Here is a 22,067-nt window from a genome sequence, read left to right as displayed (position 1 = left end):
AAACAAAGTAGTTTCGCTTTCACAACGAAACACACGGCGTCACACATGGCGGGCTTGAGTGAGCGGAGGCCGGCGGGCTTGAGAACGGTGCAGCCGGCAGATTCGGCCGGCAACCACATGTGACGACCCCAGGGCTGAACTCCACTTCATTCATGTTGAAAGCTGATCCGGCGATCCACAGCGCGAAGTTGATGTATTGGATATCGGAGGATATTGTCCTCTTTTGGAAGGCCAAACAAAGCAGTTTCGCTTTCACAACAAAACACACAGCGTCTTCACGACATGGCGGCCGCAGCAACAACAATACTACAGAGAGAATAAAAATTACGCCTTCTTTCTTTGCATGAACATTTGGGCGGCGTTATGCAAATCTTCCCACATCGTGATGTAGACATGTGGGGGCGTGTTTAAACGAGGCGTTTTAGGTAGGCATGGTTGACTCTTAACTTTTATAAAGAATATCTCTTTGGATTTGAGACTTTAGTCTTTGCAACTTTACAGATCTTCTTTATGCACCAAGAGCTTGTAACACTCCAAAGAGAAAGGAAAAATTGAAATCGCATCATATGACCCCTTTAACTATAATATTAACTAACTTAAAAATAATGCTCAGTGGTAGAGCATTGCGTTAGCAGCACAAAAGGTCGTGGGTTCGATTCCCAGGGAACACACATACTGGTAAAAAATGTATAGCATGAATGCACTGTAAGTCGCTTTGGATAAAAGTGTCTGCTAAATGCATAAATTATTATTATTAAATTAAATTAGAAAATTCAACAATAGGCTTGAAGCAAATTGTTTTAGTGTGAAAACTGCAAATACTTTATTTTTTAATGTCATTTAGTAACATTGGATTTGGTGTGAAGAGGGCACCCTGAGAGGATTTTTGGACTTGAGCCTAGTCAGCAGGGTATCTTGATTTTATGGAGGATTTCCAAAAACAAAAGAACCCTCCATTTGAGGTTTGGCATTTCTTGAAAACATGCTTCTTTAATCAAAAATAAAAAAAATATGCCCACTTTACAATACTTTTTTTTTTTTAATTCTTCTGAAAAGAAAAGTGTAGTAGTTTATTGTGGCAGAGTGGGTGTGTTTTGGTAAATGGAGTGTGTGTTGCCTTCAAACAAGAGTATATTTAAGCTGTATAGGCGGCTGGTGAAGGTTGAGGATGGTCTTCCCCCTCCCCTGGCACAAAGACCCTGAGAGAAAGCACAGCACTAATAGCCTCTGATTAACAGGATTACAGGCCTTCTGCAACATTACAACCATTCATCAGTTACCCAGTGTACTTAGCATGTGTATGTGTCTGGGGGTGTTATTTTCAGTATGTAATGAAATGAAAGTGAATGAAATTAATTAATTTTCATGTAAATGAAAGGGAGGTCGCTCTGATGTTGGGTTTTGAATCTTCACTTCACCATGCGTGTCCATACAAGGGGTTACAGCTCCCTGTACAAAGACAGCGAGGTCTAGTGTGTGCGTTTGCATGAATGCGTGTGTGTAGTGTATGTGTGTACCGGTACAACAGAACACTGACTCCAGTGTGAAGTCAGTATAGTGTGCTGCTTGTCTTGTCATGTCTCTGATTTAATTAGCTGAATTTTAACGAGCCCCAGATTAAATCCCCCAGATGTCTCCGATGGAGCCCCCCACCTCTGTTTCCATGGCAATGCCATTATTCCCCATGCCAATTGGGCTCTAATTAGAGCAGCTATTATGGGCTGGAGGGGTGGGATGTGTGTGAGCGTGTATGCGCGTGTCCATTTTTGGAAGGTGACGGGGGTCAGTACAACATTGGAGACCATGAAGCATTTGACACTGAAGATCTCTTGCTCTTTTCCTCCATCAGTTCCTCCCCTCATCCAGCCCTTTGACTTCCCTCCCACCTCCATCGGTAAGCTGATGTACATAGCTTGCGTGGTGTCTTCCGGAGACATGCCAATCCGGATCACCTGGAGGAAGGACGGGCAGGAGATCGTGTCAGGAACATCAGGAGTCACCATTGAAACCAAGGAGTTCATGAGCTCCCTTCAGATCTCCAAAGTTTCATTGGAGCACAATGGAAACTACACCTGTATTGCCAGCAATGATGCAGCAACTGTCAGTTCAGAGAGACAACTCATAGTAACAGGTGAGCAAGAGAGTGAGGGTTTTATGGCAATGTAGTACAGGATTCTCAGCATGATTTCACCATTTAAGACCATTTCTGGACCAGATTAGGGGCATTCGCACCAGAGGAACCTTTTCAGAGTGTATTTTCATAATGTATTTATTTCTAGGAACTCCGTTTGGAGAACTAAATAAGCTCCTACTTCAGAGTAGGGTCTAAAAGAGTTCTATAGGAACTACCAGTGACGTAAGTGTCCCCTGATTGGTCAAACGCATACGAAACACCGGCAACCCGCCATTTGTAAAAAGCCGTGTAAAAATAACTATTTCATGAACACGGAAAACAGCGATAATGGCATTTACTTGCCTGTTGTCTGCAGTGTTATGTTCTTTTCTCAGCCTTGATGAAATGTAATGCTCCAAGTTGTCATAGGAGATTTAGTCAGATTTTCATGCTCTTGTAAATTGTGCATTTACATTTCATCTCCGTTATCACGAAATCCACAACACACAACAAAAACTGCTCCAATCATGGTGTCCAACATTCACCAGTTGTTGACGTTTGTAAATGCCATGAATAAAGACGTCGCTGTCGGCCACTTTAGAGTTCCTGCTGCTGCTGCGAATGCAACCAAGAAAATGGCCCGAGAGGGAAATCGGTTATATAGGAACCACCATGCTGGCTAGTTCCTAGAACTATGTGGTGCGAAAGCCCCTATTTATTTAGTTTAGGGTTGGTGTTAAGATTGGCGATAGGGTTAGGACTATGTTTGTTTGACCTAATGTTGGTCTTGGACCAACAATTTGTCCTACTTGGCAAACCACTTTATTGGTATCTCCTCTTCTGAAACTGTGTATGTTCTTTGTTGTAGTTCCCCCTGGTTTTCGGGTTCAGCCCAATAACCAAGATGGTATCTACGGCAAGTCCGAAGTTCTGAATTGCTCTGTGGAAGGGTACCCTCCTCCCAAAGTTGTCTGGAAGCATGCCAAAGGTAATATTTTATTTATTAATTTTTTTTTTGTCACTGCATGTCCAAAACATACATTTCAAGTTGTCATGAGCAGATGATAAGTCTTCATTTTGATTCTGAAGGTATAGGGAACCCTCAGCAGTACCATCCAGTTCCACTGACAGGTCGCATCCAGATCCTGTCCAACGGATCTCTGCTGATCCGCCATGTTTTAGAGGAAGACCGGGGATATTACCTGTGTCAGGCCAGCAACGGAGTGGGGTCCGACATCAGCAAGAGCATGATGCTCACTGTTAAAAGTATGTCAGGCTCTACACTTTTAAAAATAAAGGTTCCAAAAAGGGGTTTTCACAGTGATGCGATAGAAATTTTTTTTTAATGTTAATTTATTTTCGATTGAAGAATGAAAGACACAAACATCTTGGATGACATGAGGGTGAGCAAATTATCAGTAAGTTTTTATTCTGGAAGTGAACTAATCATTTAACAGACTGTTTTTGTAAAGACTAAAATAACCGGAAACGACTGACCCCAAGAGCCTTGAACATTTACAAGTTACAAATGACCGTACCCACTTTTACATAGAAAATATAATATGTACATTTTGACATTGATATTTTAATAAGCTCAAGTCTCAATACTTGCTGTAAAAAAAGTGTAAAAAATACACTAATACTAGAGGAAATTCAAGTTCTTAAAATTGTTTAAATATTTCGAATTAGCAATTGTTTTCAGAGTTTATATATTAAGAAATTTGAATTTCCCTTGATTCCATTCAAAATCTTGAACACAAATTCTGAGATTTTCTCACTTGTGAAGGATGCATACAGTACTGCTTTTGACCTAAACAAGGTACCTTAGAATGCTGCCTAATTTATGCCTAGACATGTTCTCTAGGTAGACAGGTTTCAGGGCATAGCTGTTGAATATAAGAAATTCCATAATAGTTAAATCTCTCATTAAACCATGACATACAAATAAAGCCATATTTTTGAATTCCAGTCACAGTAGATGTGAGGATTTTTCGGATGCGATTTGACCTGCAGCCTTTGGGATGGTTTGCGATGGTGTGTTTGAGGTCTTTGTTTAAGAATGGCCCTCAGATGGGCTTTCACGTCTCAGACTGATGCCTGCGGGAAGGGTTCGAGATGCTTGAGTGGACACAGACTCACACACAACACACCACCTCTACACACGCACACACACCTGCACCTGTCACACTTTGTCACTCAAACTAATGACCCAGCTTATGATATATCAGTCACACTGAGGCAAGAAATACAAGAAGCCTTTGACTTTTTTTATATAGTAGCTAGAATTGCCAGGAGTTACTGCTTGCATGTGTATGTGTGTGTGTGAGAACAGCTCTCAATAAGAGTACCAAAACAACAGATTCAAGTGTGCCCAGCTCATTTAGATTAATAGAACATTACAACAAATCCGTAAGGCCATCTCATGACTGATCGTTAAATCGGACACACGATCTGTTCTGTCCAAATCCATATAATTGATCCTTCACATAATGTAGAGTGCAGAAAACTCCCTTCCACGCAACACTGCCCTAGGCCTGAGTTACTGTCCTGACCACATTTAAACAAACCTCATCCACCGGTGTATTCATTTACACTCAGCCAGAATATTCTACCCAGTTAAATCTTAAGAAATGTGCTAAGAGGTGTATTTGAAAAAGAGAATGTATTTTATTTAATTTTATTTAATTTTATTTGTTTATGTTGTTTTAGTTTATTTTATATTTTCACCTCAATTTCTCATTAATGTAATGCAAATTAGTCTCATTCTAATTAATGTTATGTAATGCTTAAACTATCTTTATTACTGTAATTAAAATGATATTATTCAGACCATGTTATTTTATTAAAATTAAAATAAATACTACAAATATATGCTTATAACTGTACTTGACACGTGTCAAAATAAGTTATTTCTTAAGAAACTGATATATTATTATCATCAATGGACATGAAACCATAAATAAGAATGACCCATATAAATCACTTAGTACGATAACTACTACCATTCCATTTACTGAGAACGAAATTTTACGGCATAAGTCTGCTGACAATTTATGCAAAAATCTATGCTACAAACTTCCTGGGGCAAAATAGACTTTGATCATTATTAATGATAATAATGACTGAATAATCCCTCAAAAGTAATGTAGTGTTCTTGAATAAAAAAGAAAAGAAATGCTCTTGTGTTTGTAACCTCAGGACAGTAATAGTAGGATTGCTATGATACATGTACTTAAGTTATGCAGTGTTATTCAACGAGATAGTAGAGCATGGTTTTAAATTTTCATGCAAAGCCTGTGGATATCATGCGGCTCTGTGTTTATGGCATCCTACTTTTTTTTTTTTTAACAGTGGATCTGTCTCCTTTTCGCTCCCTCTCGTGCTCTCTGATTCAGTGTTGGTGTTATTGATTGAATCGTTCCTCTGTTCTGCCTCCCTCAATTCTATCCGTTTCACTCGTTGGAAGGGAGGGAATGAATAAGTGATGAAAACAAAACAGCGGAACCCTCTTCAGATCGATATTGTGTGTGTGTGTGTGTGGCAGCACTAGAGAAGAGTTACTCGGGGGGGAATGAGCAAGCGGGAGAGTGTGAAAAAGTGATTGAGGAGTTGAAGAGAGACACGCTAACGCTCACTGCCCCATGTCACAAGAACGGCAGGTGTCGGGTTAAAGTCACACTGACCTCTGCCTCTTTTTAAATTCATTTTTTTCCTTCACATGTTTACCTCCTGTCCTGCTATACCTTCTTTTTGTGCAGTTCCAGCTATGATCACATCCCACCCAAACACTACCATGGCCATAAAGGGGCAGAACAAGGAGTTAAACTGTACCGCCCGGGGTGAGTACCCCATCATCATCCGCTGGGAGCGAGGTGACACCGTTATTGACCCTGACCGTAACCCTCGGTACTCCATCACTACCAATTCCAATGAGAAAAGTGATGAAGTTATCTCCACACTGAAGGTGAGATACCTGTGCACACACACATACAGTATATGTATGTTGTCAGTGAAGGAGTTCAATAAATGTTGAATAAAGGAAGAGGCTTGCCTAAATGTTTCCAAACAGGTTTACAGTAGTATACACTTTCACCTTTTTTTTCTAAACTTTTATTTTTGGTCTTGCGGTTTGTTTGCTTGTTTGTTTGTTTACTCACTTCTAAAATTATTTTTATATTCTGACCTGAGAAGCTCACTGAGCATTTATTTATATATCATTCATTCATGTATTCATTCATTAATTCATTCATTCTGTAAATCCTATTTAGCTGTATTTGTTTGTTTATATTTAATTATTTGTTTATTCATTTATTTGTTTGTTTGTTTGTTTATTCACTCTAAAATTTTTATATTCTGACCTGAGAAACACGTTAAGCATTTACTTGTTTGTTTGTGTATGTGCTTGTTTTTTGTTTACTCACTCTAAAATGATTTTATATTCTGACCTGAGAAGCATTTATTTATTTATTTAGTTAGTTAGTTAGTTAGTAAAGCCCATTTATCTGTATCTATTTATTTATTTGTTTGTTGGTTTTGTTTTATAATCCAATCTTTATTATTATTATTATTATTATTATTATTATTAATAATAATAGTAATAATAATAATACATTATTTTATATTTTGACACGCTCTATATATTGATTTGTGTGTTCAATTATTTTCAATAAATTATAGCGTATTTTCACTTGCAAATCACTTTTTATATATGAAAGGTTGTATTTATTATTATTATTATTATTATTATTATTATTAGATACATTAAACTAGAAAAAGCCCTTTTACCCTCGAAAAAAATATACCGGTCAGCTTTAAATAAAAAGATAACACTAGGTAAAGATTTCTAAACAAGAGTTCACAAGGACAAACTAATTTACATAATTACTCCAACATAACATAGTAGTGAGTACAAACAGCCAGTCATCCAGCATCCCTACCTTAATGCCAAACTATGTACCTTTGTCCAAGTGACACTTGTACATTGTACAACAATACATGAAGTGGGCCTCAAAATGAGTAAAAGAGAAAAACAAGTTCTTCTCTTGAACACTTTTACTCTTTCTGCAGCTGAAGCCAGCGGAGCGAGGGGATTCCGTCTTTTTCTCCTGCCACGCCATCAACTCATACGGCGAGGGCCGAGGGCTCATCCAGCTTACGGTGCAAGGCAAGACAATCAGCCATGAACAACACACTCACATCTTACATGATACTCTTTATCTAGAGACACAAAATCAATAATTTACCTCCTGGCCCCAAGCCACCTCTTACTCCTCAGCCTCTCTCTCTGTCTCAATCTCCTCCATCTGTTTGAAGTCTATTTCCACTTGTTTTGTTGGCAGAACCCCCTGACCCCCCAGAGCTGGAGGTTCGAGAGGTCAAAGATCGCAGTATGAACCTGAGGTGGACGCAGCGGTTCGACGGCAACAGCATCATCACCAGCTACGACATCGAGTACAAGAACAAATCCGGTGCGGCATTGCTTTGTTTCCATTTCAAGCTTGGATGAATTACATTGTGAGCGTGCATTAAATATGTATTTGTATGTCAGAAGAATATGTAGTGAATAAGCTCAGACTGCGAGAAGACGAATGGGATGTGAACGGATTTCTGTGGCGTTGCGACTCGGGTGTATTGCCTTATTTTGCTGTTTGTACATCTGCGTTTGTCCTAGTTTTCAGTGCATCGCTGGTTTTTCAAATGCGTGTGATTTGACCTGTAAACAGTCCTCTTTGCATGCTAACAAACATAATGTTCCCGAACAGCCTGGATGGAGGTGTGATGTAGTAATATATCCGTTAGGGATGCACCGATACCACTTTTTCCAGTATTTTACTTACTTGTTTTTGACGTATCCAACCGAACTACAAACTTTCCAGTGATGTCTGTGAGAAAGATACATTCACTCAACAAGCTCGCGCATCTGCGCCGCCGCGCACTCGATCCACTCAGCGCGCTTTGTTTATCAGCTCGCGCACATCAGCTATACAGACATTAATACTGAATGTTTAACATTATATTCATTGCATACATATACTTCGTAGACATCCTTAATCTCTTATAACTCCATTCTGCGTTCTGTTGTTCTGTTGTCGGCATTTCTTTGTCTGAATATGGCACTTATCACATGCTGTGTGGTATCGGCGTTTGGTATCGGGGCATTTTAACGAGTACGAGTACGAGTACAGAAGCTCAGTATCGGGCATCCCTAGTATCCGTGTTATTTTGTCCTTGTTGTAGACCCGTGGGAGCTGAAACATGCCACCCGTAAGATCTCGCCCACAAACAACCAGGCCAACATAGTGGAGCTCCACCCGGCGTCCGTGTACAGCATTCGCATGTACTCCTACAACAAGATTGGACGCAGTCAAGCCAGCAAAGAGCTGACCATCAGCACAGAGGAAGCACGTACGTCTCCCGCCCCTGATCTGGCAACATCTACTCACCCTCATGCAGTTCCAAACCTGTACTTACTTCTTTCCGTGGAACAAAAGAGATGAATTTTTGAAGAATTTCCTGGTCACTCTTTTCCACAGTAATGTACTGATCTGGTTCTCGAGTTCTCACTGACTCAATGTTTTGATCACAATGATTGAAAGCTCACCGGAAGGGAAGATTATCAGTAAATTTCAGCCTGTTTCTCACACTGAGCTATCATAGGACTTAAAATAATTGGAATATAGCACTTAAATAATATTATACTTTTATGGTCCTTTTGTACCCTTTCCGAAGCTTAAAAGTACTAGTCCCCTGTCATTGTAACTAAATGGATATCATTCAAAATTTCTCCTATTGTGTCTCACAGAAAAAAAAGAAAGTCATGCAGGTTTGGAATGACTTCGAGGTGACAACATTTTTTATTCCTTTAATATTCTTGTGATATGATGTGATTCTCTTTTTACAGCTCCTGATGGGCCACCCATGGATGTGATTTTACAGCCAATGACCTCTCAGAGTATCCGTGTCACCTGGAAGGTATGTCTGCGACTCCTAAACTTGCCATTCTTTGGACTTTAGACCCAAGGTCTTCAACCCTGCTCCTTGGGACCTACTGTCCTGCAGAGTTTAAAATTGCAAGACAGTGGGTCCCCAGGAGCAGGGTTGAAGACCTAAGCTTTAGAGTTTTAGATTCTCTTCTTACTATATGTCATTTTCTTTTCCCTCCACTTAGGCACCTAAGAAAGAGCTCCAGAATGGAGTGATCCGTGGCTATCAGATTGGTTATAGGGAGAATGGACCGGGCAGTAACGGACAGTACAGTATAGTGGAGATGAAAGCCACAGGTGATAGTGAGGTGTACACCCTCGATAACTTGAAGAAGTTTGCTCAGTATGGTGTGGTGGTCCAGGCATTCAACCGAGCCGGAACTGGACCTTCCAGCTCTGAGATCAATGCCACAACACTTGAGGATGGTAATCTATCTATCTGTATATCTTTCTGTCTGTCTGTCTATCTATCTATCTATCTATCTATCTATCTATCTATCTATCTATCTATCTATCTGTCTATCTATCTATCTATCTATCTATCATCTGTCATGCTCTGGGGATTTCTCTTTTGTGTGATTGTGCACGAGTTGTGAGTACAGGGCAACTCTGGCCCGTGGCCCTCATCCACATGCATGTCACTGTCAGCGATATTGATGCTGTTAAGGATAATAGTAATAACAACAAGCATAGGAAAAAATAATTATAATTAGGCTGTCTGCCGAGGCCCCTCTCCCTGATCCACTGCTTTTCCTCCCAATCTAATTATCTGCAGCTGAGTGCATTGTCTCCCCATCTCTCTTTTCATCTTTCCTCCAGATCCCTCTCTCTGGCTTTCAACTCCCCTCCTCTCGGCTCCCACTCCTCTCTCACTCACTCTCAAAACACCTTTCATTTATCTCTCCCTCCATCTCCCAACTTCCCCTTCCACCCCTCCGCCCACTTCTGTCCCACTGTCTTTCTTCTCCATTCTTATTTTTGGAAAGCTCCTGGGTTCCTTTTGTGCCACTGTTGAGCTCTTCCATCATTTTTCACCAGATGACTTTGCTTTTACCTCCATCAATAGTGTTCTTGTCAAGTTTTAGTTTTCTTCTAACCCTAATATCCTAAAAAGAAATCCATCTTAACCAAGATTGTTTATTAGATTAAAACCAGGCTACTTTCTGGTAATCCAGCCAACTGACAATCCAGACCAGCTAGAAACCATGTAAAACCATCTACAACTTTAAGGTGTTTTCACTTGCATCTTCTTTAAAGGCTAATTCACACTGCACCGACAGACCCAGGGCAATGCAGACAGTCACCAGATTATAGTACATGACTTCTCAGACATTCCAATACCTGACAAAAAAGATTCAAAATGTCCAATCAGCAAAAACAAGCACTGACAAGGGGCAACACAATGATTATATGACATCAGTCAAACATGTCTGTTGCTGTTGGTTGGTGACTGTTGATGCAGTTTAAATTGGAAAAAATTGGTGAAATGTCGACCTAGAGTAAAAATGAACCAATGACCAATGTTGGCAAGTTGTTGTGAGTCTAGTTTTTGTGGTGTGTTATGCACTGTTGCCTCTAGTTGGAACGACTGAGTATATTGAATCAGCCCGTTGAGTCCATTGGCAAGAGAGATCATACTGATTGACTTCAGAAGACACCGGGAAAATGGATGTGATTAAACATAGTCAAGAGGGCACACATAGAAGACCCTTCCTAGCTCTTCGGGTTTTCCTTTTTGAATGACAAATACAGACTACTGCCACATGCTGGTACAGAGAGTTATTTCCTCTCATGCAGGTGTAGAATGTATAGAATATTTGGCTGTTGGCTATATTCTTTGCAATGTGTTCAAGTGCAAATTTTTGTCCCAGATGTAGGTGACATGAAGCAACACCACATGTGGCTTTTGTCACTGCCAGGTCTTTGATGTCAGTTTGATGTATCTGGGCGCCATTGAAAAGTGGTCCAAAGATGGATGGTTTTGTTTGCTTCACAGGGGCCTCTTTGGAATGATTCATTGAAAAGATCAGACTCAAACAAATGATTTGTTCATGAATCAGAAATGGCTACTTCTCTCATGATTGTGCCAAGACAACTTAGGGTGGATGTCAAGATTTTCAGTGCATAATGACTTGAATTTTGTCTGTTTGTTGCATACTGTACAGAAAGCCTATTGTTAGACAGAAGATATATAGTGCACAAATTATACAGACAATTCACATTCACTTTCATTATATTGACAAAACAGCCAGCATATTCTTAAAAAAACTTTTATGGAAGAAAGAAAGTCATACTTGCTTGAAATGACACAAGGGTAAATAAGTAATTTTGGCTGGGGGAAAGCAATATGCCAATATACCCGTAAGATACCAATATACCTGTTCTATGCGTCAGATCCAGACAGCGAGTGAGAGCCTGGGTTTTGCAGGCAGGGTTGAAGAGTTATTGCGAGTTGTGCTCATGAGCGTTCTGTCAAGCCGTTCTACTCTAAATGGCAGTTTTAGTGTGGTCCACCAGGGCCAGACAGAGTCGGACCCTAAGGCCTCTTCAAACAAATACCATCATTTCTCCTCTGCTCTCCCTCCCTCCTCACACCATCTCCTTTACTCGCTCCTTCTCTTCCTGCGCCAGCTGCAGCTGCTCCCTCATAGAGCCAAGCCAGCTTTATCCCTCCTCTATCCCTCCTTTCATCCTGTCGTCCGCACATGCTTTTTTCCCTCCCAGCAAGTCACACAGACAGGCTCTGTGTCCCCTCAATAGTGCCATTATTTATTCAGAGACGCAATTTGGCACATCACCACCGCCACATTTGCAGTGTATCCGGAAAAAAATCAAACGCATTTAGTAGGTGAAACAGCTCAAGATCTAGATAACAGTAACGTTTCACTTCTCTTCAGCTTCGGGAAGTGATTGTTCCATTCATTTTGAGTGTAGTTACAAGGTTGTTGATGCTCTTGGGCCATACCAAGTGCTCCAATTGCAGTATATTACTGTAATTTTACTATATCACTGTAATTGTGCTCTTTCACTGCAATTTTTGGTTTGCACTTCACCTATTGTATCTTGTTTCAATTGGTGCCTGAATTATTTTCCTGCCGCTTCCTTTGCTTTTATGTGACCGTCTCTCGTTTTTCTCTCGCAGTTCCCAGCCAGCCGCCCCAGAATGTACGTGCCATTACGGTGACATCAGACGAGGCGGTGATCACGTGGTCCGAGCCCCCGCGGATGACCCTGAATGGGGTTTTGAAGGGCTACCGTGTGGTGTTCTGGTCCCTCTACCCCGATGGAGGTGGGTGCTGTGGGGGCCAGACACTTAGGCTCATTCAGAGTAATTATACGCTATTACTGTTACTCCCTCACTAGCCGCAGTCCCCGTAGAGCGCCCCCTACTGCCCGCCCGTGTATCTGTATGCTGGCCAGTCCAACCCACAGAGGGTGTATATTTGTGGGTGGACAGTTATATGTGTGTGTGTGTGTGTGTGTGTGTGTGTGTGTGTGTGTTGTGGTATTTTATATATAAAGTGAGTAAACTGTGGATTAAGAAATCGGCGAAAGTGTCTTCAGTGTCACATGATCCATCAGAAATCATTCAATCAATCTGCTAATTTGGTGCTGAAGAAACATTTCTTATTATCAATATTGAAAACAGTCATGCTTAAAGGGATAGTTTCAAAAATGAAAATTCTGTCAAAGTGTTGTTCCAAACCTGTATCAATTGCTTTCTTCTGCTGAACACAAAAGACGACATTTCGAAGAATGTTGGTGACCACTGCTAGTAGCCATTGACTTCCATATTTTTTTCCCATACTATTGAAGTCAATAGCTACTGACAGCTGTTTGGTTACCGACATTCTTCAAAATATTTTCTTTGTGTTCAACAGAGGATAGAAACTCATACAGGTTTAGAACAATGTGAGGGTGAGTAAATTATGACAAAATTAAATGTTTTAATGTGAATTTTGATAAATGTAATGTGTCTTTAATGAATACAAGTTTACTGAATAAAAATGTCTTAAAAAGCAGAAAACATTTGAATGGTAGCGTACTTGAGCCAACTTGTTGAAACAGTAAAAATGGTTCATAAATGGGCTGAATAATGTGAAAGTAATGACAAGGTAAGGGTATATTATTTATACCCTACAGAATTGAGAGAAAAAGTCAAGTCTATGGGTCTTTTTGTATTTATTCGGCTATGTCACTTACAAAAAAAGTACTGTGGCAGCACCTTGGCACAGTAACAATATCAGGTGGTAAAACTACTGTATGATATTTTGATATGTACCTTGAACTAAATTGTATTTAGTAGGAATCAAGGTTCTTCAAAAAAGCATGCTGTTACCATGGTGTATGTCCAAAAATAAATGGTATTTTAACATCTCCAAAGAGCCACTGGGAAACTTTTTACTTTTTGTTTGTTTTGCATTTGGACATAAATATCATTGTCTGCTAAATATAGCTATAGCAGTGACAAGCAACCCTTTGTCCAGCAAAACAGACTATTTTAGACTCCCTCTGAATAATACTTTTTTGTATGTGGAATGTGTAAACAATGTTCTCCTGTGTTCCCTCATGTGATGTTTTCAAATTGGTTGCTGTTATTAGTAAGTAAATGATCATGCAATAAAAAAGGAGAGTCATTACATTTTTTTTCACGTCTCTCAGAATGGGGAGAGATGCAGAACATCACTACCACTCGTGAGCAGGTGGAGCTGAAGGGCTTGGAGAAGTTCACAAACTACAGCATTCAGGTTCTTGCCTACACACAGGCAGGAGATGGCGTCCGCAGCAACGTACTCTACATACAGACCAGAGAAGACCGTAAGTTCACGCACCACACATGTACACATGACCACTGATTGTATGTCAACGTATTTGCAGATATGCAAAAAAAAGAAAATGAAAAAAAAAAACGGAACGCTTATTTCAAAACCTAGTAAGCTGGTTTGTTGTCTGTTCACTACAGGGAATGTAGCTTGTTGTCTATTCCCTATGTAGACAGTTGACTCATAATTTGATCCAACAGAGTTTAATGTTAGCATGTTGATAAGCTAAAATCTCAGTGTTCTTATAAGCATATAATTACACAGTGTACACAAATATTGGGTAAAATAGTACATTTCAACACTAAAGTGTCTTATTGATAATTTTCAGTTTGATATACAATAGGTCCATTAACATTTGAAAGATTGGGATTGGTAAGATTTGTTAATGATTTTGAAATAAGTCTATTATGCTCAACAAGGCTGCAAATATTTGATAAAAAATACAGTAAAAACAGTAATATTGGAGAATATTATGATTCAAATTTTATTTTTAAATATATTTTAAAATGAAATTAATTCCCATGATGGCAAAGCTGAACTTTCAGCAGTCTTCAGTGTCACATGATCCTTCAGAAATAATTCTAATATGCTGATTTGGTGCTAAAGGAACATTTCTTATTATCAATGTTGAAAACAGTTTTTTTGTGGGGGGGGGGGGGGTGAAGGACAGAAAGTTCAAAAGAACAGCATTTATTTGAAACAGAAATATTTTGGATGATATTGTTAATTTTGATATTGATAATTATAATCAATCATATTTTTTTTCCTGAGCTTGCTGCAATGGAGTTTCTTCTGGGACTGCCTTTATGAATGATTTTGTCTTAGAATGTGGCCCATTGAGGGAACTTTAAGTACAAATTAATGTTACTTTCTAATGAGCATATTTATGATCCCTTAAATGGGCAGCTCACTATGTTTTGGACCACAAATGTATCTAAATGTATCTATATAACAGATCATTGTGACACTCCAATGAGCTGTCAACCCTGCCAGTGGTGGACCCATATTCAAACACTCAGCCACATTATGTGCAAGCCACTTCCCCTTTACCCAGTCTCTATTCAAGCTCAAGGGTGTTGTGTGTATGAGGTCTGGATGGGGGGAGGTTGTCAGATATAAAATCTTGCCACAAAACCACATTAGCTGGAGGCAAGTGCTACATGGTCCAGGTCTAGAATGACGCTGGATTGCTTGATTGCTGGATACGGTCGCTGTGGCAACATTTAGGCTCTGATATAGCATTAGCACACTTAATGAGAATTAAGACGCTGAAGGAGGGGGGTCTGGGTAAGTGACTCAAAGCAGATCCTACATCCAACACAAGGAGAAGGATTTATTCTTTGTGGATTAGCTGACATTAATTTTGTGCTTACACTGGTAGGGATAGGATTAGGGTGATATCTGTCTCTCCTCTTTTCCCTGGTGGGGCTGAGAGGGGTTCAGGGAAATAAGGGGTGTTTTAGTGCTGGAGAATGACAGAGATGCATTTTCATTTAATTGAATTTAGATTTAGGAGTATACAGATTTGTGTGGTGTTGGTTTGTCAACGGGCTACTTGTCCAGAATTTTTGGTCAGTAGTTTTGACCATTTTCCCTCTGCTCATAGTAAGGAATTATGCTGTCAAATCATCATTAATATCACAACAGTTTGTGTCACCACATTTTAAGAACTGAACCCCCTCACAGATTGACCCATTAGATTAAACCCTAGTAATGATGATGATGATTATTTTTTTTACAAATCTCCATCTCTTCCTGAATAGTCTCGACACACTAAAGTGAGACGGTTATTTCTAAGATGGCATAAGTGTGATGGGGGGTTCAATGAATTTTAGGGCCAATCCTAAAAAAAAAAAGCCCTGGACCCCACAAAAGGTTCAAGGCCTGTTCACACCAATATGAATGTTAAGTTTTTGAATGTGGTTTGTCTGTTCAGACCAATGGAAAAATGGCACTGAATGAAAATGCTAATTTGCTCTCTCAGTATTTGTATTTGCTATAGTGTTTATCAAATAACACCAAATACAAGAGTACAGAGATAAGAAAGCCAGTTCCGTATTCATCTTCTATTGTTTACAGTCGCTTAACAAATTTGTCGTGAGAGCCACCAAGTCATAGTTTTCTGTAACAGCAGCGGCTCTTATATTTTCAAAATATATACTGTATGTGTGTGTCTTTATATATACATAATAAATATACACAGTACACAGTACACACACATATTATGTAAACAAAAACATTTATTTTGGATGCAATTAATCGCGAATAATAATTTGACAGCACTAGTAAAAATCTTTACTGCATTTCATGCACACTGTACGCAAACCTTAACATATTTGAAAAACCCAAAGTATACTTGGTCAGCTGACTAAATAGGCAAAACGACTGCATGACAACATCTTCTAAGTCCAGAAAAGCATTTTTTGTTTACGTTTTACGAGCATACCTTTTGGTCACTGGGAAATGTGGTAAATCCCACAATGCCTCTGTCATACATTAATCTAGTTCTCCATCTCTATTTTTTTTTTCTTTCAGACCCCGGTCCTCCAGCGGGCATTAAAGCCGTGCCATCCTCTGCCACCAGTGTGGTGGTATCCTGGCTTCCCCCTATCAAGCCCAATGGTATAATCCGAAAATACACAATTTACTGTTCCAGCCCTGGATCAGGCCAACCGGTGAGGCAAAAAGGGGTAACTTGTTTTTAACATTGATTTTGGTGTTGGCATCGCTTGGTTTAGTATTTTTGTTCAAAAATAAAGGCATGCTTGCATTTGTGTGTTCATTGAAGCAGACGAAAGTGAATATTTGTGTATTTTTTACACTTATGTGCTTTATTTCATATGGGTGTGGGCACAGTATGTGTGGATTTTATATTCTATCACTTTTCTTTCGATTCTAGGTATAAATCAGTGTTTATTTCGCCATATTGTCTATTTGTGTCGAGTGTATTTTTAATCTGTGCATGTGTGAGGTTGTGCTGCAGTATCAGCAGGATGTGTGTGTGTGCGTGTGTGTGTGTAAATGAGAGGCTCATACTGCAGTGTGTGCATGCAAGCTCACCCTCCCGTCTCATTTGCATATCTGCGTCTCATCACGTTGCCTAGACAACCTCATCTGTTCATCAGGGAGGGCAGGAAACAAGCTGACAGCACACACACAAACACACACACACACACATCCCACAGGCTCGATCACATTTATAACCACCTCCTCGACAAACACACACACGTAATTTGTGTACTCTCACACTGAATTAATGTACCTGTCCAGATGTACACATGCTCACTCTCTTCCTTTCTTTCGCTCATTCACAAATCACTCCTCTCTCTCTCTCCGGCCTCTCGCAGAGCACGGGGTGATTACTATGTAAATGAGTGTGAGAGGAGAAAGGGGGAGGAGGTAGAGAAGGAGGAAGGGGTGTCAGACTCAGTGTGCGGGGAGTACTTTTGTTCCTCTTTTCATTATCTCCCTCTATCGCTCCCCGGATCACTGCTATCTCCACACCGGAGGAATATTTTAATATCCGTTACAGCGCTCCACCCCTCCCATCTGCACCTCCCGTACCTGATTCATGCTGAGAGAGAGAGAGAGAGAGAGAGAAAGAGAGAGAGAGATATTTTGATTTTCAAAACCCCTTTTATTGCAGTTTATGCCAAAAACCAATACAACAAATTACCAAACACTAATTAAATATTAAGATTAAAAAGAAAAATACAACTCTTCCTTCAACAATTTCACAAAGAATCCCACTTAAAAACCAAGTTGATTCAAAAGATACAAGATCATGCATTAATCTATAATAATGATAATCAATCAAAATCCTAGATTTTACAAATTTGACAAAACCAGCTTCTAAACTACTACAAACATTTTACTCATTTTTTTCTCTTTTCTTGTAGCATAAATCGCCGTTTTTTTCACATATCTAAAACCACAAATAAACAATTTAATTGAAAAAGTCACATCAGAAGAATTAAAAAACTTCTTCAAGATATCAAATACAGGTTTTAACCTCTCACAGTGCATGAAAGCATGACAAATAGTCTCTTTATGGAAACAAAAATGACAATTTTCAGTAATGTCAGAAATTACCAAAGAGACAAATGCATTAACTGCGATGACATCATGCAACACTCTCCACTGTAAATCCCCAGTTTTTTGACCAATGGTGACTTGTACAAAGCTCTCCATTCTGGTTTTTCATTGATATCAAGATTAAGTACACTTCACCATGGTGTGTCACACTTATTATTCAAAGATTTATTGTTAAATGCTTTAACACAACTCTTATAAAAATCTTTGCCAAATACAGAATTTGAACCCACAATCGTCAATTATTTACAATCCAACAGCATACCATTGCACTCACCCAAAAAGGGGGTTATACTCAAGTTTTGAAAAGGGTCTTTACAATCAAAATTGATAGACTCCTTCGAGTACTGATCCAACAATTCCGTTTCTTCACCAGTAAGGGCTGATCTCCATTTTTTAAGTGCTTTTGCCACTATGCTGTATGATTTAATTTCTAACCGCTCAGCAATCGCGGTCACATTTATAAAAGCAGTTCCTGCTATTTGATATACGTAGATGACCGATTGTAGTCAGCTGGGCATTACGCAAAGTCCTTTCCGGTATGGCAAAAGACATCTCACTTGATAAGTCCAGTCGTGAGCCAACAATCAATGGCTCCTTCCTGGGTCACCATTTTTTGTTTTATATACTTTTTCTCCTGTTTATATGTAGTAAGGGAGGTAGGTTTAGTATTGTCTTTTGTTTGCATTGCTATTTTGTGTTCAGGTTATTCAGTTTACTAAAATAGTTAGACCTATGTTTTATTTGTTATTTTGGCCATTACCCCCTCCTGAATTTAATTGCTTCCATGTAAGATCTTCCGTTTTCTTTGTTACTGTTTTTCATATGTTTCCTAACTCTTTTTTGCTTGATTTATGTTTCGGGTGTTGAATCAGTGCTGGGACGGGAGACAGGGGCTCTGAAGATTTTTATTTAATCTGTTCCTTCTCCTCTACCCTAGACAGGGGAGTTCGTAACACCAAGTCTAATTGCTAAAGCTTTAGACAGTATTTTATAATCATTACATAATAAACTTACTGGTCTCCAATTTTTTATTTCATTTAAATCTCCGGCAACTTCTGGGCAATTGTCCATTTACCAGACTCTCATTAATAACAGATACTAATTCTGGACCCACTTCTACCCAAAAAGATTTATAAAATTCAATTGTGAAACCATCAATACCTGGTGTTCTTCCATTTTCCATTTTTTAAGGGCTTCTTCAAGTTCACCTAAGCTCAAGGTTTTACTAATTTTCTCATTAGCATCTTTAGTTATCTGTGGTAAATAAAAAAAAAATAATTATAATTACCATCTTGTTCTCCTGAAATTTCACTTCTGTACAAGTCTTTATAAAACTGTACAGCTCTTTTTCTAATTTATCTAAGGGGTTAGTCAAAAAATCCCCCTTTTCAGACCTCAAAGCATGAATACATTTTTTTCTGACCATTTTTTTTTTCTTCTAAATTGAGAAATTATTTTGAAGGAGCATCCATTAATTCTGCATTTTGAAAACAGGATCTAATTATAGCCCCTCTCATTGTCAAACCTAGCATATCAGCTAATAAACTCTTTTTCTTTTTTATGTTCTCCATATAGGTTGCATCTTTTGTGGACTCTGCTAACTCTTGTAACTTTATTACATCTTCTTCCAACACGCACATTGAGCTATTAATGTCTCTCGTGGCATTGTGAGAATATTACAGACACAATTGTTTTATGTGTACCTTCACAAAATCCCACCACTACTGTAATGTTGAAAAATAAGATTTCATACCTTTAGCATTTTTCCAAAACTCTTTAAAAGCTTCTCTAAAAAGATAATCACACTGTAGATTATTATTAAAATGCCAATAGGCGCTTTTTGATTTTACATAGTTTTTTTGCTACAACACATTTTATCAAACTGTGATCAGAAAAACATACCGGAAGTATTAAACACTCTCTAAACATACTTAATTGATGCTTAAAACCATACAATCGATCAAGCCTTGCGATATCTTATTATCATGAGCATGATCCCAAGTGTACTGTCTCTGTAAACCATGGAAATTCCTCCATATATCAGTAATGCTATGAGATTTTATCATTTGCATTAACCTCTTCCTTGATTGCATGTGTGGTTCAACATGATTCCAGTCCATAACATTTTCAGTGCAGTTAAAATCGCCTCCTAGCATTAAGAAATCATCATTGTTACAATCATTTAAAACATCATCCAAAGTGTTACAAAAAATCATTCTTTCAATTGCCATAGTTGGAGCATATACACAGATAAAAACAAAAGAGCTCTTTTCAAATACAGCTTTAACTTTCAACACCCTTCCTTTAATTATTTCTTCTGCATTATAGGAATAGCAACTCCACCACTCAAGGAGGTATAATGGCTTAAAATCACTAAACCATCAAATTCTTTAGCCCAATCTACAGCATTAGATACATCGCTATGAGTCTCTTGTACAAACAATACATCAACTTTCTTATGTTTCATTAATTCAAATACTTGAGCTCTTTTCTTAAAATCTCTTGCTCCATTAACATTCAAGGAAGCAATATTTATTTCCCCCATTAAGGATAAAAGAAAAGAGCAAAAGAAACAAAAAAAAACACAAAGGATGTACCAAGTTATCCTTTCTGGCTGTTTTCGCTGTGCACACCTGACTGACTACTTAACTTCGTAAGAATTTTCTTCAGACGGTAAACCTCTTGATTGGTGAAACAACTTTCACTTCTGAAAATCTTTACCTTTTCAATAAACTGTGCAATGTCTGGAAAATACTCAAATGTTTCGTCACTTTCAAAAAAGATTTGATATCACCAACAGTATACGTTCATCTAGAAAAAATACTTTGGGGCAGACTAGCAGTGACATTACACTCTTAAATGTCACTTTCGCTCTCTGTGTCAGTCTGGCTCATATGAATACCATCTGTTCTTTTTGATTGTTTGTCAGCATGGCATTCCAACAACTTTCTTTTTTGGGGGATTTAAAAAAAAAACATCCTTCATCTCCCAACACAGAACTTTCATCTTCTGGATTTACCATAACCTTATCTTCACTATTGCCACCTTCTGATTCATCTGATTCACCTGCTGTTTGTCCTGATCTCAGAGAAATTCTCACCTTTTCTATCCCAGTTGCAACTATCCTGTCTTTCTCAACCATTTATCCTTCCAGAAACTCTGAACTATTTTTCACAGTTTCTGCAACAACTGGCACTCTACTTGGACCCGGCATCTCCTCAACAACTGCAGCGATATCATTCTGCATTTCAGCTACATTTTCTGAAGCAACAATTGGTGCAGTTGCATTTTCCACTCTTTTTGGACAAGCACGAATAAGGTGTCCATTTTCACCACAACCAAAACACTTCATTGTATTTGTTGTGGCATAAATCACATAATTAAATTCATCATGACGAAAATAAAGAGTCAAATCAAGTTCCTCCACGTTATCTTTCAGTACCATATAGACATAACGTCTGAGAGAAACCACATGTTTCAACAAAGAAGACTTGCTTTCAATTGGAATCATCTTTATTGAAGAGACCAGTTTTCCATACCTAGAGAGCATACCAACTAGAACCTCGTTCTTAATAAATGGCGGCACATTAGATAGTGTTACTCTCTTTGAAGGTGTAGAAAGAGGTAACATTGAAGTAAAAATACCACCAATCTCTACACCACTCTCTACTAACAAGTTCGCCAGTTCGATCATCTTAGCAAACAAAACAACCACGCTGTTCATTCACGACGCGGATAAAACATTATCATGCCCAACTACTACACTCACCGCTAAACTACACTCTTCTATACTAACAGTAGTATCGATTTTCACAGCATGACATCTCGTTAGAAACTCCAAACTCTCTGCACATGGAGCTGCCATACTCCCAGTATACAGACTGGGAGTAAAAACTCCCCTGAAATAAACACCTTTCTCTCACTAATAATACCAAAAACTCAATATAACTAATATAAACAAAAAAACAGAGATAGAAAAGGGTAGAAAAAGTTTTCAAACACTCGTACCTCACACCGCCGTCACGCACTCTCCATCCACGCTCCTCACTCACT

At 38.8% G+C, this 22,067-nt stretch overlaps 1 protein-coding gene across 1 annotated transcript in view; it reads left to right on the top strand.

Moving 5' to 3' along the window:
• Positions 1-22,067, top strand: part of LOC107699210 (Down syndrome cell adhesion molecule-like protein 1) — a 138,567-nt gene that overhangs the window by 103,342 nt on the left and 13,158 nt on the right. The window contains exons 10-21 of the mRNA XM_016500407.1: positions 1,850-2,131; positions 2,982-3,101; positions 3,203-3,379; positions 5,872-6,077; positions 7,181-7,277; positions 7,453-7,581; positions 8,351-8,518; positions 9,015-9,085; positions 9,282-9,522; positions 12,239-12,385; positions 13,759-13,914; positions 16,455-16,594. Of these exons, the coding sequence (XP_016355893.1) occupies positions 1,850-2,131; positions 2,982-3,101; positions 3,203-3,379; positions 5,872-6,077; positions 7,181-7,277; positions 7,453-7,581; positions 8,351-8,518; positions 9,015-9,085; positions 9,282-9,522; positions 12,239-12,385; positions 13,759-13,914; positions 16,455-16,594 (1,934 nt within the window). The remainder of the gene's footprint in view (positions 1-1,849; positions 2,132-2,981; positions 3,102-3,202; positions 3,380-5,871; positions 6,078-7,180; positions 7,278-7,452; positions 7,582-8,350; positions 8,519-9,014; positions 9,086-9,281; positions 9,523-12,238; positions 12,386-13,758; positions 13,915-16,454; positions 16,595-22,067) is intronic.

The sequence above is a fragment of the Sinocyclocheilus anshuiensis genome, unplaced genomic scaffold (genome assembly GCF_001515605.1).
Source record: "Sinocyclocheilus anshuiensis isolate Anshui unplaced genomic scaffold, SAMN03320099.WGS_v1.1 scaffold242, whole genome shotgun sequence".
In the NCBI taxonomy this organism is placed as follows: domain Eukaryota; kingdom Metazoa; phylum Chordata; class Actinopteri; order Cypriniformes; family Cyprinidae; genus Sinocyclocheilus; species Sinocyclocheilus anshuiensis.
This window is presented reverse-complemented; position numbering and strand designations above follow the sequence as displayed.